A 20,039-nucleotide genomic window follows, 5' to 3' on the forward strand; every position below is an offset into this window, starting at 1 on the left:
TCAAAACAGTGGGCACCTGATTTAATGACATAACTGATGTTATTACAAACATGATCTAAGGTATCTAGAACTATATTCTTTAGTTGGCACATGGATTTTCAAACTTAAAAGGAGAAATAACAGATGGATGTATTCATCTCAAAATTTGCAGGTAAAGGAATTCTCGACAGCCCTTAGGGAGCTACAGTGAATTACAGCTCAGCACGTTTTGGAATGAATGGTTTCAGGTGTGGGGGAAAAAGTGAAATTGTTCACATTTGGGTGACAAAATAGTCAAACTGACTGACCAATGTGGAGAACCGCCTCCGAGATCAGACTTTATGCCGCAACCTGTGGAACCTGTGACAGAGATGGCTGGTCTGAGTTACAGAAGCTGGAGTTACAGCACCAAGCGCTTCTTGCCGCGCTGGGGGTCCGCCGATCTCCGAAAAGCTTCACCACCAAAGTTGCCAACTACCTTCTGCTATTATTTTCCTTTCTCTGTCTTGATAGAAGTAATGAATGACAGGATATAACTCATTTCTCAAGATTTCTTTGGATACACATATCTTCCAGGCAAATATATTAGGAAAAGTAAAAAAATAACAGTAACTAAAGCTAGAGAGAAAGGGATAAAATGGAAGACAGAACCTTACTATAAAATCTATTTATTATTTAAGATGTTCATGGCATAATGGGACCATTTTCATCCATCCAAAAAGTAGTTTTTGAGCCTTTCATGTGATTACTACGTGCTGTGGGGAATAGAAATGTCTTAGTCAGAGGCTCTGCTGCAGGGACCTGACAACATACAAGTGCACATTTAGGGAGGATTCCATGACCCAGGTGCAGTGTTTCTGGTTTGTTCCAACCTGGGGAATGCTAAGTGCTGCAGGACCACCAGAAAGAGCAGCCTTTCGTTACAGGTTTGAACATCAGAATTGATAGGTTCTGCTTTTATTTTATTCCTCTCTCCCAAGCCAGGGAAGGACTTGAATTTAAGGCTCAGCGAGTATAGAGTCAGTGTCAGAAAGTCTAGAAGTTGTCTGCAGAAACCTCTCAGGACCACCAACCAAACCAACATCCTAAACTTATTTCAAAACACATTTAAATTATTTACTTAATCTTACATCTAGAAATATGTTTATTTTATTATAACAGGGCTCAGTTAATAAAATTGCTTACCAAATTAGAAAGACCATTTTCTTGGATGAAAAAGCAAAGAGTTTGACATAGTCTGAGTAATAAAACTCAGCTTCTCTGTTCTAATACTCAGAGCATCATGAATATGTAAATTTAAACTGAAACATTCAAGGTGGTTCCCTCAGGCACACTTACAAGATCTTAGGAAGCGAAAAAAAGGCACCTCTCCTCTGAAATACAGCAGCCACAGAAGACTGGAAAAGCAACACGTAGGCAGGCTGGTCAGGAGTGTAAAAATCCATCTTTTATTAACAAAGAGGCCATCTATTGACTGAGCATAATTTCAGCTTTAACTGAAAGAAACCAAATGTTTGTTTTAAAGGTAAAATACTAATAACAAGGTGTATGAAACCTTTCCGCTATGAAACACACATGGATCGAGTTAACTGGTCAGCTTTATCAGAAAAGAGCAAGCGTTCAGATGCCCAAGGAAACTAGACAGAAAGAAGACATTTATTTCACATAAGATGTAGAAGACGGAGTAAACACCATGTGTCCTGAATGAACTGTTAAGTGTCAGAGAGTGGGCGTGGCAATGCCCCCTCCTGCTTCTTGGGCAGCCAGCCCTGTGTCTCACCCTGTCCTGGGCAGCAAGTGTACAGTTAAAACTCTGAAGCTGGAGATGCAAAGAAGAGATGTCAGTGGCCAAGGAATTTCAGCAGACACCTGCTAAATGGGGCTCAGGACAAATAAAACATAACATGTGCCACGTGCAGCTGGCCTCTTATCTTGGCCCGAGGCCCTCCACCATGTCCGGTCCCTCATGAAGACACTTGCCCCTCCAGCCAGTGCCCGGGACAAGGCCTCGCTCTAAAGACAGCAAAACAAACCCAAGGGGCCTGCGAGGCCGAGGCCCGGGATGCTGGCTGCCTCCACCGTGAGCTGACTGATTTCTGTCTGTCTGCTTCCTGAGTGAGAAAAATGGCTCTTTTGCCACCATGACGTGGCTTCCTATTCTCTATTTCTTATAAATGAAGTCAATTCACCACAATAGAGGAGTCTGAATAAACTTCCATCCCTGCCATGTTTAAAGAGTCTCCTCCTTTAGGGAAAGACCTGCAGTTTTTATCCTGCTGTGCAGGGTTCAGGGTTTTGGATTCAAGCTTTCCCGCCCTTTGGACTCTTTGAAGAGGAAGATTCAGAACCATGAGATACAGAACTGCACTGGCACACGTGTGACTCCACAGTGCCACTTGTGGAGTGCCTGCTTATACAGCGGGCTGTGTGCATGATCTATGCTGGTTGCACAGCCCGGAGAGGGAGGGGTGGAAACCTCTTTCTATGGGTGGGAGGCCCAGTTCCATCCGCTTCCCCGCGTGACTCCTGCTTCCTCTCCGTCCGAGGCGGCATGCCGATGTGCACCCCTTCCTTCCATCTGCACCACCACGCGTGGAGCTTTGCTGCCCCCAGGTTCAGGATGCACTTGTGTGCTGGACTGCAGCTGGGCACAATCTCCAACACGCAACAGCGTCTACGTCCACGAGGTACCAGGGCCTCTGGGTGGGCGGTGTGTGCTTCCCTGCCCATGACCAGCTTGGAGCCCCATGATGGTCCACAGACGTGAGCAGACCGGTTACAAGCTGAAGCTTGACATGCGCTCGTGCAGTTGGGCGCATCACCCTGTGCTTTAGCCACAACCACAGAGATACGCCCCAAAGGCCCACTCGTCCCGGGCCAGGCGTGAGCCATGGGGGCAGGTCCAGCCAAGCCCAGACAACCCAGCCAACATGCACTGGGTGACAAGAATAAACAGGGTGGTTTTAGGCCATGGAGCTTTGGGGTGGCTTGTTCACAGCTTTATAGTAAATGAAGAATGAAGCTTTTTAGAATGAAGAAATATCAAAAATGTCTAAATATCTAATTAGTCAGAAATCTTTACAAATTTTGGCCCATGTAGTAGTAAATGGTATTAGGGAGAAAATCATCACCACCATCATCACCACTCACCACCACCATCACCATCATCACCATCATCACCACCACCATCACCACCATCATAATCACCATCATCACCACCACCATCACCACCATCATAATCACCATCATCACCATCAGCACAATCACCACCATCACCACCATCATCATCACCATCACCACCATCATCATCACTCACCACCACCATCACCATCATCACCATCATCACCACCACCATCACTCACCATCACCATCACCATCATCACCATCACCACCATCACCATCACCATCACCACCATCACCACCATCACCATCATCACCACCACCATCACCACCATCATAATCACCATCATCACCATGACCATCACCACCATCATAATCACCATCATCACCATCACCACCATCACCACCTTCACCATCACCATCATCACTACCATCACCACCATCATAATCACCATCACCATCACTCAACACCACCACCATCATCACCATCATCACCATCATCACCACCATCACCACAACTATCACTGTCACCATCATCACCACCACCACCATCACCATTGCCATCACCATCACCACCACCATTACCCTCGTCACCATCATCACCATCACCACCACCATTACCCTCGTCACCGTCATCACCATCACCACCACCACTATCATCAGCATCGTCATCATTATCATCGTCATGATTACCGCCATTTCAACTACCACCATCACCATCACCACAGACCACTGAGCTTAGCGCTGTCTACATTCTTACTTTCTCTCTGGAGTAGCTTTGTTGTTTATATGATTTGGTGTTCACTTGGCAGTTTGTGATTATGTCGCTCATTTCTGCACGTTGATTACAAAAAGTTGACACCTTTCATCTTGATAACTTAAAAAAATTCTGGATGTGACGTTCACGGGCATGATTTATGAGTTGGTCAGTGCACTTCTAAATAATCTCCCACTTGGAGATTTTTGACAAGGATGCAGGAGAGCATTTTTAAACATGAGAAGGAGGCGAGGGGAGGTTCGGTGGGGAGGCAACTATCCCTAAAAACAGCTACACCAGGTACGTAAGGGAAACAATTTCCGGTTCGGATTTGATATCTTAATACTTCGCAGTAAGAGCCACCTGCTCCAGCCCCGGCGCACCGGCCCGCTGCCTCCGGGGCTCCACCTCACCCCTGCCTTGGGTCAGCCTCTCAGCCTCCGTGGGCCCCGCGTCCTCTCCCGCCTGCTCCAGAACCAGTCCAACCTCCGCCCCTCGAGGAGCGTTTCCTCTTAATTCCTTTCCAGCAACGTCTTGACTGCACAATTGAAATGCTAAGGTTTTACAAAGATCACACTTTTCTGAGTAGAGAAAAAACTAGTGTGGGGCACAGGGAGATTTACCAGGAAGGAACAGGGAGTCCTGGAGGAAGCAAGACCAGCTAAGAAGCTGCTGCAGTGACCACACCATGACTGACCACAGTTAACGCTGCTGTTTGGTGTATTTGAAAACTACCAAGAAAGTAGATCCTAAAAGTTCTCATCACCAGGAACAAAAAAACAACTTTTTTTTGTATCTATGTGAGATGCTGGATGTTATCTAAGCTTACTGTGACAACCAGTTCTCAGTACATGGAAGTCAAATCATTATGCCGCGCACCTTACCCTGACACAGTGGCGTATATCAATTACCTCGCAACAAAACTGAGAGAAGCAGCAGCTATTGCAATGGTCCAGGTGAGATATAATGAGCATCTAACCGAGGGCGGACACTGGGTCTGGAGACTGGGGCTGGGGACCAAGAGACGTGGCCTGCCAGGGTCTCTGGCGGTGTGACTTGTGAACAGCATCAGGTTTAACCACAACAAGAACCTTTTCTGTCTCTTCCGTGGTCCACACCACTTCCGGCAGGACGGGACGTCCTCCCAGCCCTCGGTACCTAGTGAGTGGACGGCTGCTTCCCATCACGAGGGCAAACACTTGCACCCTCTGTGCCAGGCCCTCACCCTTTACACACATGGATACACGTAACCTTCACCCAGGGGTGCATGCCACTGTCATCCCTGTTGATAGAGCAGGAGACTGAAGCCCCCAAAGGCTAAGTAACTTGTCCCAAGTCCCATGGCCAGAGGGGCAGAACCAGGGTTCACCTTCACTCCAGCCCAGGGTCCCTGCCTTGCTTGCCAATGGTAAACACGCTCAGAACGAAGCAAGAGGCCAAGTATGGTTTTGATAGCATGTTTTATTTTAATCTAAGAAAAATGATTAAATTCAAAGTTCAGAAATATAAAAGATCATCCAATAAATTTAGGATCCTGTTTCTTAAACAATGGTGACACACACTGGAGCTGGTTTTGTGTTTCCAAAGTTTCCGTTTTGACTTTTGCACGGTTTAAATGAGACGCCTCTTGAAACGTCTTCATGCAAATTCAAGATCGTTTGACACAACATGTGTTGGGCGGTCTGGGGCCGTGAAGATTTTTTTCCCAAACCAAAAGCTAGAGCCGAGACAGCGTCACAGCGTGTCACCCCAGCTCCGGGGCTGTCCCCTAAATGCTTCATGGAGCCCGTGGGCACATCTGCGGAGGCCGGGGTCCAGCTCTGAGACGGGAAGCCGGCTGTCCCGAGGGCCCGCTCTGCTGTTCACAGTGGGGCATTCAGCTCCCCACCCGCCCCTCTCAAGTCCCATTCGGACGAATTTCCCATCGGCAAACCCTTGAGCCCTTGAGGCCTCCAGGAAAGAAGAAGGGAGGGTGGGGGACCCGCAGGCCTTTGTCCTCGGCTGCCAAGATCAAGACCCAGGCACAGCTTCGCCTGGCTGTGCCTTCTTTAAGGGGACTGTTCATAATTTGTTCAGGGGACAGTTTTACCTTCCGGGGGGCCCCTGGGTGGGGGCAGGTGTAAGAGAAAACGCAGGCTGGCAAGCGGGTTTAGCTGGCTTGGTCAGGTCATGATTAAATTTACTTTTCTGAACCATGGACCCCTTCATGCTGCCTCAGAAATGCAGAAAGAATTCTCTAGCATTTACTGCATGAATAATCTGAGCCCGAGGCAAAACTCAAACAGAAGCTTGCAGTGGAAAAAGCAGGCACATTATAGGACCCAGACATCGGGGACAAAGACAAGCCATCCCGTTGCACCCTGTCCAAATTCCAGACCCACAAAATCTGCAAGCATAATAAAACAGTTGTTTTTCACCACCAAAAAAAAAAAAAAAAAAAGAGTTTGAAAAACCTTCTTTTCTACCAGGGCACTACCTGTAAAGATTGCTTTAGTGGTTGGGTAACTCATTGCGTGAGCGAGAACTCTGGAAGGAAAACCAACAAACTAACACAAAATCCCAAGAAACAAAAAGACCCATGCACTCATTAACTGCATGACAAAGACAGCAGTTGATTACAAACTTCTATGGCGCCATGAAGCTTCCAACATGGATTCAGCGATGCTGCCAGGGCAGTAGATTTCCAACGATGCCAACCTGGCGAGACTATTAGTAACGGCCCCGGTAAGGAGATACAGGCCGGGAGCCAGAGCGCCTTCGGCCAAGGCTTCTGCCAGGTTAACATGCGTAGGAGGAAGAAATTAAGCTTAAATCCATTCAAAATACATCTCCACCAACTACAGATTTTGAAGGTCAAAGAAGGACACATACATTGTATGTGATTACTTTTCTGAAGCCAGCCTTTCCATTTTCACAGATTAAAGCCATCTGTTTAAATATCTCATTTCTACAAAGTGAATTTACAGTTAAAGTACAAAGTGCAATACTATGTGTTTGTTTTGGTTTTTTTAATTGCTTTTTGGTGAGGGAGTCGGCCACGTGTCTAGGACCCGCCGTGGATGTGTCAGTCATTTATCCTTGCTTCCTTGGCTGAAAAAAAGACAAAAAAGAGATGTATTAAGACATTTGCATCACTCATCTCTGAAGACAAAGACTTGCCTTTTAGGAACAAAATAAACCCAGCTGGTAACAACAAGGAAAAAAAGCAATATTTTTAAATAGATGTGAAAAGAAAGAGTGCTTTATTTGGGGTGTAAGAATTTTAAAAAACATTAAAAACATTGTGGACACTTCTCAACTTCTAGCACTTTCCTCCCACTCAATGATCAGAAATATCAGGAAAAATATATCAGTTGAGAAAGCATTTAGTTCAAGGATTGTAAGTGTGTTCAATATGTTAAACATTGTGCAGAATCTCCAATCACCATGGATTTATCATATAAAAATACTTTTAATACTAATTTATGCTTCAAATTTGATAAAGGCATGGGTTTTTTTTTAACATTTTTTTTTCATCCTTTCCATTCACTATTTGACCTCTCTAAGAAGTACAACTTGAAAAGTTTGTTTACTAAATTACTGGAATTCTGCACTGTGCCAATTAAAAATAATATAGAATGAAAAAGAGAAGCAAAGTACAATCTTCCAGGTTTATTTCTCCACGTAGACCCATTCCGACCAGTACAAGTTGGTCTATTTAAAGTAATTACACTTGAACATTCAGGAGGCTTCTGTGTTGGCTTTTATTCCCCAGATAAATATATGAACAGGGGACAAGAAGAGAGACTGTATCTCTTGCATTAAGTGAATAAGAAGTTTTGTTTTAATTAGGTGAGGATAAAGATAAGCCATCCTTGTATTTTACCAGCAACTAAAGCTGGTCAGATTTGCTGGAGGAGGGGTGGCACTAACGTTGTAAGCTGTGCCAGCAGTGGCTGACAGCACTGTCCTGATGACCGCTGAACTGTGATGGAAACTGGAGAAGAAGCCAAGAAAGACAGCTCACTTTTCGATTAAATATAAGCTTCATGCATCCCCCTTGCTGCCCTTCATTTCATAGTTCTTGTGTTTGGTTATTCACATAGTGAAAGATTGTGGTGGTTGGGACTCTGATTCTTGAAAGAAATCCGTCTGGTCTTCAATCACTTTATCATGTGCCAGCCACCGCAGGACGCCATCCCAGGGTCACAGTCTGCAGTGATAAACGCCATAAAAAGAGCTGGGGAAACCGCTCTGGATTCCTCTTCTGGGAAAAAGCTGAGCGAGTCTTGTGCTTGGAACAGAGTTTATTTCAGGCCGAGGCAGCACCCATGTGCCCGTCATTGGCGTTATCTCAGGAAAACAACCCTTTGGAAGTCTTCGCAGCTCAGCCCGGGTCATTGCTTTCAGACCAGCCCTGTTCTAAAGCACGAGTGATTGGCGGTGGGATTTTTTTTTTTTTTAATATTTATTTATTTATTTATTTATTTGGCTGTGTTGGGCCTTCGTTTCTGTGCGAGGGCTTTCTCTAGTTGCGGCGAGCGGGGACCACTCTTCATCGCGGTGCGCGGGCCTCTCACTATCACGGCCTCTCTTGTTGCGGAGCACAGGCTCCAGACGCGCAGGCTCAGTAATTGTGGCGCACGGGCCTAGTTGCTCTGCGGCATGTGGGATCTTCCCAGACCAGGGCTCGAACCCGCGTCCCCTGCATTGGCAGGCGGATTCTCAACCACTGCGCCACCAGGGAAGCCCTGGCGGTGGGATTTTAAAAGTTGAAACCACAAACACTTGCTAAACAAAGAAGACCGACCGTATCACACATCTTTCCTAATGAAATGGTTTTAAACTGCATCCAAGGTGCGTGTGGGAGGTCTCCACTTCAAGCCCACCACAAATACGGGGCCGCCTTAGGGACCAGGGACCTACCATCAAGCAGGTGAAGACAAAATACGTGACAAATTGACAAGTGGTCTTAAGAAAGGAAGATGTGGCCCTGGCTTTGAGAGAGGGAGAAATGAATCGCTCGTGTTCATCTTCCGGAGAATATTCTAGACTTTGGAGAGCTTGTGGCCTGGGATACTGGGGAGAGACACCACAATTATCTCCTTTAACTGCACAGGCAGAAATACAGGTTCAGAAGCACAGAAGTATGTTTATGAGCACACACGGCAGGAAGTGAAAAATCCCTTCTGGAGCTGCCACTTGTCTCACTCGGATCCCTAGATGAAAAAAGAAGACTCCCCGTCCCTGCAATCTCCTTAACCAAACGTAAGGAATAAATTACAAATCCACATCCTGGAGAACTATTTAAAAATAAATATTTCCCAAAATAAGGGGACTCAGAAATTTTTCTAAAAATAATAAAATAATTGAAACTTCAAGTAGCAAGAAAATAATAATTAGGGCAAAACGTTTATGCTGATGTTTCAGCAAGTTGGTAATTTCTGGCAGAATCTTGCACGGCTATTTGGGGCCTCGCAGGGGTGTAGACACGATAAGCTGCTTCTTTTCTTGGAAGGAACTTCACTTTACAAATTGACAGAACCTCAATTTTTATTGCCTATAACTAAAGCAGTAAATTATTAAGGCTACAATGTAGACATACTCACCTGTCTACTAGAAGTGCTTTCAGCATTACCTCTAGGGGCTAACAGGGAAAAAAAAAGAAAGATTAAAAACCAAATATTCTTCATTTAGTAAAAGGTTAAATAGAATGTTTCAGGAAGAAATCCATATCACTGTAGGAAAGTGTCGTCCACCGGCAGACTTGTTTACATGAGAAAATATGCATCTACACATAGGCTGAGCATAGATTATAAACAGTGGATCATAAAAGTCACGATGTAAACAATTCCCAACAATACAAATGCTCTGGCCCAACTTTAGAAGACTGTTCCATTTTACCCAAAACTCCAAAGGCGTGTCCACTAGCCGTGGAGACCTCCTTCCCCGAGTTTGAAAAATCTCCCAGGGACAGAGGACCCAGGCAGCTCTAAGTCTAGGAACCAGCACCAGGTCTTTGAAATCTTTTGGTTTTATAGTTAAATCACGAGAATCATTTAACTTGTTTGGCTCAAAATAACTGTTCCCAAATCCTGCTTGGTTCCGTCTGTGCCTCCTTCAAGACTGGGACCTGGGACATCACCTGTGGAGGCACTTTTCCTGCCCCAAACCTCCACCTGAAATTCCAGCCCTCCCCCTCCCCTCCCCCCATCACCACCTTAGCTAGCATCACCCATCACACAGTGGATTTTTCTTATTTATCTCATTTCTTGCATCCACACTAAAACGTAAGCTCTAGAAGGATGTGAACTTTTGTCTGTTTTATTTATTGTGATTTTGCCAGTGTTAAGAGCAGGGAGCGCCTGTAAATATCTTTCGAATGAATCAGTAGACGGAGGGCAGCATCCCTCATCCCAAATGCCTTAATTGTTGACGTCTATCCATTCATTAAAAAAATAAAGAGCAAAATTATTCTGCATTCAAACTTCTTCTCTTGCTATATCCAAGCAAACAGAAATAGAGCATGAAAAGTTGAAACACAAACATATTAAGTAAATTGCAAAAATATTAAATAAATGGTAGCTAAATGGACTATCTCATTCCATTGTAGTTTGAATGATCCAAGGATCGGGATAATTTCTGTTGCCACTCTCTACTTTGCTTTGCCTGAAATGACTACTTTACAGAGAAAGTAGGCTTTCGCGCCATTGGTTCAGATTTAAAGAATATTAAACTGATACTTTGAATCTAATCTAAACCAACTGCACTATCAACAACTGCCAGATTTTTCTTGGTTTCTTTTACAGTAAATATCAGTCTACTGGTCATTGGAGGTAGCTACAGATTACAGTTAGGTTACAGCAAGAAAAGTTAACATTTTTTGGTGTTTAGAACTTTGCTATGTAGATGAAAAGAATATAAACTTCATTAATGACACTGGGTGGAATATTCCACTCAAGAAGGAGTAGGGAAAAGCTCCATTTAAGATACATGAAGGGCAGAAAAATAATAAACTGTTAATTAATTTGAATGAAACAGAATGTACATCATGAAAATAAATATGAAGCCATGCCACATCAATAAAAATACTTTTCGGTGAGAAAATGAGTATGTACTTTCCAGCTCCTACCGCAGAGCTCAGCGAGGGATGTGAGTGTGTGGCGGGGAGGGTGGCTTCATCGGTACCGAATGATAGTGATTGTTTCCAGGTGACACGGCAAACGGCAGTTTGGCTGTAAGGCAATATGCCTGAGAGAATGTAGCTGGCATGGCAGTCTGGCTGAAAAAGATAATTTGGTCAAAAATGAATATTTCCTAATTGCTGATTTTCTGCACAATGGTCATTTTGCAGAATCATGAGGGCATGGTATCATCTTTTGTGAATGTTTTTCCTGAATTCTTCAGAAGTTTTTTTTTCTAGTCTCTATCAGTTCTCAATAGTTTTCAGGGTTTTTTTTCATTTTTGCATTTTGTGTAATGGTGAAAATTGAGATCAAGCTCCCAATAATATGCCTTAGTTGCAAAAATTTAAATGCAAAATCTTGTGCACTTGCTTAAAATAAGTGTGATTAATGAAGTATGTATATTATGACCCCATTTTGTAGTGAAAATCATAGTACATAAATACGTATGTATATGTGCATAGAAATATTTTTTGGAAAGCTATAGATCTGGTCTGATTTTGTCTCAGAATAAAAGGTCATGTGTTATTTATGTTCTTTATTTAATTTCTCATATTTTTTAGAATAAAAAATGTATTGTTAACTAGTGAGCAAAAATAAAGAAAACAAAAGAAACTGGTAACCACTTGGATATTTAGACTGTCCCAACTAACCCCTTCCTGAATATTTAGGTTCTTCTGACTTTTCACTATTTCAAATTACACAGGGTAGGAAAAAATAAATGATAATAAAGTTGAAAAAAAACTAAGAGTTGAAAAACTCTTAGAGAAATTCTGCAAGATAAAAAAAAAAGGGTTGCAAGATCAGCTAATAATGTATCCAAATCCCCAATGCTCATTTTTGACCAAATTGCCGCTTTTACCAAATTTAGCTTATCTGGGGGAAGAGAGGGGATTATACGTGCTATCTTCCTGGTTACTAATGAGACAATAAAATTCAGACACATCGGTTTAGTCAGAGGCACATAAAGAAGATAACTCAAGATTCTGCAGTACTTTAAACATTTCTGATAAATGGTGATGACATCAAGGTGTTACACTCTGTTATTCGCTCCCCTGGTAGCAGGGTTACACACTCACCCTCTCCGTGTCCCCGTGTAGGGCTGTGCAGAGACCCTGGACCCCTCTCGGCAAGAGGACGTGGCCTGCACCCCCTCTGTGCGTCCGCTCTGCCCGCGAACGTGTTCTCTGGTCCCCTTGTGCGTTCTGTCCTCTGTGAGGACGCAGCCCCGCCCCGAGGAGAGGTGTGGAGATGCCCCTTCCCCGCCCCCCACCCAGGGACAGAGGGCAGCAACCTGCAGCCCGAGAGCAGCCGGGGCCGGGGCAGTGCACTTCCTCTGTGGGCACCATCTTCTCCACGGCACTGGCTCCTGATCTGTTGGACTGGCCACACCTCAAGTTTTCCATTATTTAACCAGATTATAAAACAATAGGGCATGTGATCGGCTAAGGCCCTTGAGCCAACTCAGAGGTCCAACGCTGGTGTTGACAGGGAGGTGGGGTTTTGAGGCAGTTTTGTGTACAACCAAGGGTGGGTGTCCAGGATCGGGACCCTGAAGGTGCTGGCTTCACGTCAGCTTCCTGAGGCCTCAGCGTGCGGGCTGAGAGCTGCCGTGTTGTCCCCAGAGCAGAGCAAGACCGACCGACCTTCAGCGTTTCCAGGAAGACCAGCCTCCGATCCTGTCTCTCCCACGAGGGCACCCTTGGCTGGCAGACGCCTGAGCGGCAGCTCCTTCTCACGGCCCCCGGGCTCTCCGGCGAGGCTGCCCTCGGGGGGTCACGCAGTTACCCTCATGCCGCGGGCTCTGACCGGGCGGTGTGGAGGCTTTGCATCTGAGATGCCCCAGGGGAGGGACCAGTGTCCCGGCGCTTGGCACAGGGTCTGGGCCGTCCCGTCCATCCGTTTGGCCGCGGGGCTGGCGCTCAGGTACCCGGCCCAGCGACGCTGTCCCGAGTCCTCGAGCTGGGAGCTGCCTCCTCAGGGCCCGGCCAGCAGCCCGCTCACACCCACGCCTCAAGCGCCGGCCGTTCTAGGGCTTTTCTATCTTCCCTACACACTGGGGAGCTTCTGAGACTCAGCTCCCACCTCCGCCCCGTGATTCACGGCAGATCCTCGACGTTTGTGTTGAGCGAGTGAATGACTAAGGGAACTAAGCACTTCGTTAGCCACAAAGTCAGAGCTCTGTACCTGACCGAGGGGTGGGATTTGCACACCCTTCTCAGCACCATCTGTACCTTCTGCAGAAGCTCAGGGCTCACCCACGAGCGCAGTGGTTCCTGATGCCCCGGAACCCGCGGGCTCAACACAGGCTACGCGGCACCAGTTCACACCAAGTGCTGCTGCTTAAACAACACGCCCACTCGTGGTTAACGCTTCTGGAAATGACCCATCCACACTGTGGACTGAGCCACGGAGAGCGGGGGCGGGTGGAGAGCGTGGCCGTCTCTGTAGAACCAAAGGGCTGGGTCAGGCGGTGGTATCCAGGAGAGTAATTTCTCCGCTGCTCAGAATTCATCTTGAAACTATTGGAGGGATCCCGTTCCATCTCAGAATGCCTCACACTTGCCGCCGCTCTGAGGCCAGTTACGCTCCTGGCAAAGCCGCCGTGCACCGGGCCTCCCCCCGCCCACACTCCCTGCCAAGCATCTCCATTTGCTGACTTCCTTTGTATTTAAGAAACATGCAGAAAGGACGTGCCCCTGGCGAGGGACGTCCCTCAGGCACCGGATGAGGCTCAGGGGTTTGGGTGCTTATCAGGAGGGGGGTCCTTGCAAACAATGGACTGGTCTGGGCCCTCCAGAAAGGGGTGATGATTAAAGATTAAAAGGGCAGATTCTACACACTGTTGAGCCTGCACTTAATTTGCTCATTGAAACCACAAAACTGGACTCTTTCAGTTCAAGACTGGGTTCTGGAACAGAGGAAGGGCCACCGCGGCCCCAAGCCAACCCGGGAACAGCTGAAACGAGTCACTGGGTCAGTGTTCATGCCCCTCCCCGGAAATCCTCAGAGCCCAGGGCGGGGGGGGCTACAGTCCCCCGGCCTCCAGCAGGCCGGCCACTGGCTCCCCCTTGGCTCCCATGGTGACCCCCTGGGCCTCCGAGACGCCTGGCTGCCAGGATTTCTGCCTAAAACTGCAATAGGTCACTTGTCTCTTGGGACCCTATGGGGGACCAGAATCGGAAAAAAAAAGCATAGGATGAGTGAGAACGTCTGTCCACGTCCAAGAATCACAGGCGGAGTCAGATAGCAGCAGACAGCGACCCTAAGTCCCAACAAAGGAGAGCAAGGGTGGGGGCGACTGCCTGGGCTGAAAGCGTCCAAGGTCCCCCCGGGGGCTGCAGGAGAGGCCTGCGCGGGGTTGAGGAAACCCCGACAGGAGCTGCAGCCCAGCAGGCGCCGGTTTCCTGCGGGCAGACCCGTGCGCTTGGGCCGCTGTTCAGGGTGGACCCGTGGCACGCCTCGGGTGGCTGTAAGGCTTGGAACCCGCACGGCGCTCTTGGGTTTCTCATCTGCAAGTGAGAATGACAGCCTCACCCCCATCCCCGGCCTGGCTGGGAGAAAAGAAGGAGCCACGGGGACCGTGAGGCACGATGGTGATGGGGGCCGGTCACCCCCTGACCCGCTCTGGTGGAAGCCCAGCTCCTCCCCCTGCCTGCAGACACACAGCAGGGAGGCGAATGCGGCACACAACGTTTCCACGACCAGAGCCTCTGAGTCTGACCCCCATCAGAGCGCAGCAAGGACCCACATCCTGCCGGGAAATGCCATCATCACCCCGCAAGGTCAGCAAAGGGGGCGGCCGCGTTATTTTTACCGCTGTTTGCAGTCTGGACATGTTCGGGGCAACATGAAGCGCACTTAGCTGCCGAGACCCCATACAGAGGTCTTCAAATTAAAACTCAACTCTTCCAGGAGTAACTTCTCACAGGAAAATTAGCAAGAGTCCTTTCACAATTACAGGGATCTAGCCTGGAACCAAGTTCGGCTGAATTATGCGGAATGACTATTATGACGAGTGCTCGGGACACAGAAACTGATAAGACAGATGCAGTCCTTTCCCGAAGCCCACAATCGAGGTCAGCGGCCAGGACTTCTGTGTCCCAGCTGAGCTGCAAATACAAGGAGGCGTAAAGACCACCATCTGCCGATGCTCCAGAATCTACTCTCAAACTTGTTTCATGTTTCAAATATGCTACAAGTTTGGTAACAGAATAACAGAATCATAAATTAGCAGAGATGGGAGAGGTCTCTGCAAACCATCAAGTCTGCACACGGCCCCTGGGCTGCTGACAGCGTTTGGGTTCTGGAAAGAGATACATACATCTGGTAATGCAGCTGAAACATTGTTTCAACCATTGAAATAACTGGTTTGGAAACAGGAATTACTTAACTGCTAATAAACCGGGATGAATGCTTGGTTGGGGTCATGCATGGGGTTCCCGAGTTACTCCCAAGGGTCCCCAGTTTGCTATTCAGCATCAGAAGGCGCCCCTGGAGAAGGGCACCCCCTACCCCGCGCCCCCCGGACAGAACAGTAAGACTTGTCCCCAGACACCACTCAGCTCCCACCTTTCCGACCCGGCTTCTCCTTGACCGCTTACGACGGTCTGTGAGTGTTTCCACGGACGGGTGACCTACAGTCACATGGCACATCAGACCTCCCTCCACCCTCAGACTGCAAGGACAATCTCTACATCTTAAGACTCAACAGATGCCGTGGAGAGTGGACACGCGTGGGAGCAAAATAAGGAGAAAGGCTCTTACTGTGCCGTTTCCTCGTGTTAGTTTCACCTTCTTCTCTGGTCACGCCCAGGCAGCCCATCAACTCTTGCAGGGAAATGGACTTGTCGTTATTCATATCACAGTATTCAACAAACTTCTTCACACATTTTTTGGGTTTGGACTTCTTCCGAAGGAATCTCTTGAAGGGCTTGATTTCCTTTTTGCCGATGTCCCCACTGGAGTTTTTATCCAGCAGTTTGAAATACCAGTGGACCACTCTCTCCTCCAGCGTGTGGCTGGGGTCAGGTTCCGAGAGCCTGGAAGACACGCGGGTGGTCAGGGGCCCCCGCAGACTGGCTGCCTCCCCACCCCGGCCGTGGTCCCTCCAGCGAGGGCTCCCGTGCTCTGACTTTCCTGGAAGAAGGGGCCTGCTTGTCGCGCTTTCAGCCCTGAGGCCTAAGGCTGCGTGGCTTTGCCGTTCGGTATAATGATTTTTAAAAATAACTTAGAAATTTGGCAAAACATTTTCAAGTTGGTTTCAAAATGGCAAATGGCACAGTGAACTTGTGCAGGCCAATCACGCACTGGGCGTTGGCAAGTCGTGAGGACAAAGCCCCGTGGGGATGGCCCATCGGCTCACACATCGCACACCTACTCAACCTGGGACCCAGAGGTTCTCTGCTCCTTTAATTGTGACTCATGGGCAGGTTGTTTATGCCATGGGTAAACTAAAAGGTGCAAAACAACATACACCTTAAAGTGGTAACCAGACATCTTTCCCTGGATTAAAAAAAAAAAGGTTGATACTTTAAGATATAAGTAAAAAGCTCTTCCAGAAGGCCTGGCCTTGAGGCTGATCTTGGAGACCATCCCAGATGTTACACTGGGCCTTCTCACCAAGTGGAAGGTGCAGCACGTGCTCACATAATCCCTGGTCCTTCCTTCCTTGCCTGGCTGTTGGTCTCTGTGTTGCCATGAGTGTAAAGAGTGAGTCAGACACCAAAAGTTCCCAGGTATTAGGGCTTTCTGATGCTATTAGTTACGTCCCAAACTTTCAGAGGACCTTCTAGGATGGACATTCATTTACTGCTTTCAATTTTAGTTTTACAGAAAAGATCTATCTTTCCAAGAATGTAACAGGTCAATTTGAAAATTGGGTGATTTTTTTTTTGTTTCATCATTTAATTTACTACTGGATTCATTAGCACTGCCTTTTTTTCTTCTGCAATCTTACTCTTAAGCAGAGACAGAGAGAGGCGGGCTTTGAGCTGAAGAAGACCAGGAAGCTTTAGATTATCTGGAATAGATGAAATAATCAAGGTTTGGGGCAGGCAGGGAAGAAGGCCAGTGCTCTAAGGAAATAAAGACAGTGAGATCCCCAATCAGAAAATGTGCTTTAAAATAAAGAGATTAATTATTACTAATTAACAGGGGAGATCCAACGCTTGAAACACTATATCCATTAAACACCACAAACTACCCTCCTAGGGACGTCACCCACAGAGACGAACAGCTTCGGGGAATTAACAGTCTCTCCGGAAGCAAAGCTCAAAGCCTCAGCCCCAGAACTGCAGAATTTCCACCAGGCGCACAGAGCAAGTTTGCAGAGTTTCAGAAATCAGATTTTGAACATTTTGTTAATGTAATTAATGCCACTGAATTGCAGCCTTGAAAATGGTTGTGATGGTAAATTTTATGTCATATATATTTTACTGTAAAGAAATCCTATTTTGAGAATTTTAAATTGAACATTTTAATTCAAAGTGTTTAAAATCCAGTCAATAGCTCTAAAATGCGATTCCAAAGCGGGAAGCCCTCTGGACCAGGGTCCTCCCATCCCCTCCCCTCCCCCTGCCCCCGCCCCCACCCCTGCCTGATGGAACCTGGGAAAATCCCAAGGTCTGGGCCCTGTTCCTGATGGCAACATCCTCCCTGGGTTGATCACATTACAAGAGAACCTGCTAAACAAATGTCCCCCAGACAAAGGAAGTGACCTCAGGTTTGGGGAGGGGACTTCTTTCCTGCAGGCCCTGCCGTGTCCACTAAGCTGATCAGGCCTCGGATGCCAGTGTCTGGACTCTGCCCTCCAGCTTCTGAGAGTTCCCTGAATGCCGGGCTTCTTCCCAGCCTCCTGCTCTGCAGTCGAGCGCACGCACCTGCCCGGGGAGGAGGGGTCGGAGACGGCGTGGACCATGTCTGTGGACAGCGCGTCCAGCACACTCGTCAGAAACTCGTTCTTTTTGGCACCAGGACAGCCTGAAAAAAATCAAGTATGGACATCTTTTCATATTTCCCAGAGCTCACGGAGTACAACAGATTCTTCTCTGTAATGGGAAGAAAGGCTTACGTAGGATTCAGAAATCAGTGTGCTGCTTCTGAGCATATACCCTGAGAAAAGCATAATTCAAAAAGAGACACACACCCCAATGTTCACTGCAGCTCTGTCTACAATAGCCAGGACATGGAAGCAACCTAGATGTCCACTGACAGATGAGTGGATAAAGAAGATGTGGCACATAGATACAATGAATATACTCGGCCATAAAGAAGAATGAAATCATGCCATCTGCAGCAACATGGATGGACCCAGAGATTATCATACTAAGTGAAGTCAGACAGAGAAAGACAAATATCATAAGTGATATCACTTACATGTGGAATCTAAAATATGACACAAATGAACTTATCTATGAAATAGAAACAGACATAAAGAACAGACTTAGGATTACCAAAGGGGAAAGGTGGGGTGGGGGGAATAAATTAAGAGTTTGGGATTAATGCATACACACTACTAAATATAAAATAGATAATCAACAAGGATCTACTGTATAGCACAGGGGTCTCTACTCAATATTCTGTAATAACCTATATGAGAAAAGAATCTGAAAAAGAATAGATATATGTATATGTATAACTGAATCACTTTGCTGTACACCTGAAACTAACACAACATTGTAAATCAACTATACTCCAATATAAAATAAAAATTAAAAAAAAAATCAGTGTGTCGGGCGCCCTATATCAATGAGCTCATTTGAACACTTGTAAGCACGCTGCAATCCATATATGTTGATTTTAAAACAGTTTCAGTAAATTACAATCTCTGAGATTTATTGAATTATTACTATGTGAGACTAAGGGATTCCCAGGCACTATCATCTCATTGGTCCCAAGGCTGCAATGCCAGCAGGTAGCGTCACTGCCCCACATTACGCAGGAGGCCCCGGATGCTGGGAAACACCCCAAGCTCACATGGCTGGAGAAGACACGGCCCCAGAGTCCTGTCACGGGAGCCTGAGTCCGAAGGCAGTGGAGGGCCTTGGAGTAATTCTGTAACTGAGTTTACTTGAAGCTTAACATTCTACAATATACTTTAGCTACAAGTTAACTATCCCTAAACTCCCCTCCACCCTCCTCGCTGTTTCGGGATAAAGAGATGCAGCTTGGCATGTCTTTTCCTGGGCTCTGAGAAGCAGAAGGAACATTCCACATGGACCGGATGTTGGTGCTGCGTTATGACGGCCAAGTCATTCAAAGACCAACGTGTTTACACAGAGAATTCTGGGTTTCATAAATTTACTTTTTTTTTTTAATTAATTAATTAATTTATTTACTTATGGCTGTGTTGGGTCTTCGTTTCTGTGCGAGGGCTTTCTCTAGTTGTGGCAAGCGGGGGCCACTCTTCATCGCGGTGCGCGGGCCTCTCACTATCGCGGCCTCTCTTGTTGCGGAGCACAGGCTCCAGACGCGCAGGCTCAGTAATTGTGGCTCACGGGCCTAGTTGCTCCGTGGCATGTGGGATCTTCCCGGACCAGGGCTCGAACCCGTGTCCCCTGCATTGGCAGGCAGATTCTCAACCGCTGCGCCACCAGGGAAGCCCCATAAATTTACTTTTGACACGAGTTTTTGTTATTATTATTCAAGCACATGTTAATTGCCTAGAGCAGGAATCCATTTACACCAGTTTCCACTTCGTTAAATACACATATCAGAAAACAGATGCGAATCCCTAAGGGTCAGTGAAGGGCAAAAATAGAGCTGTGTTATTCCCCTTCTCCCTTTGAACACAACTGGAAAGGTAGATTATAATCCATAGGGAAACCCCCAGGACCATTGCAAGAATGTTAACTTTTCAAGAAAAAAATAATTATCTCATTAACTATTCCCTGGGGAGGCAATAGCCGACTTGAGGCTGCAGGCGTGTCTGGGACCGTTGGGGACCTCGGGGACTTCCTGCAGCCCTGTCAGCGCCAGCTCTGAGACAGGGCAGCGCCCTTTGCCCTTTGTCACAGTAA

General features: G+C 46.9%; 1 protein-coding gene across 2 annotated transcripts in view; it reads right to left on the minus strand.

Moving 5' to 3' along the window:
- Positions 1–5,299: 5,299 nt before the first annotated feature.
- SMOC2 (SPARC related modular calcium binding 2) overlaps positions 5,300–20,039 on the minus strand; it is a 155,736-nt gene continuing 140,996 nt past the window's right edge. For both annotated transcript variants that reach the window (XM_036872202.1, XM_036872201.1), the window contains exons 10-13: positions 17,901–18,000; positions 15,787–16,061; positions 9,445–9,482; positions 5,300–6,946 (exon numbers count right to left, since the gene is read on the minus strand). In XM_036872202.1, the coding sequence (XP_036728097.1) occupies positions 6,929–6,946; positions 9,445–9,482; positions 15,787–16,061; positions 17,901–18,000 (431 nt within the window). In that variant the 3' untranslated portion in view covers positions 5,300–6,928. The remainder of the gene's footprint in view (positions 6,947–9,444; positions 9,483–15,786; positions 16,062–17,900; positions 18,001–20,039) is intronic.

Source organism: Balaenoptera musculus, chromosome 12 (assembly GCF_009873245.2).
Source record: "Balaenoptera musculus isolate JJ_BM4_2016_0621 chromosome 12, mBalMus1.pri.v3, whole genome shotgun sequence".
In the NCBI taxonomy this organism is placed as follows: domain Eukaryota; kingdom Metazoa; phylum Chordata; class Mammalia; order Artiodactyla; family Balaenopteridae; genus Balaenoptera; species Balaenoptera musculus.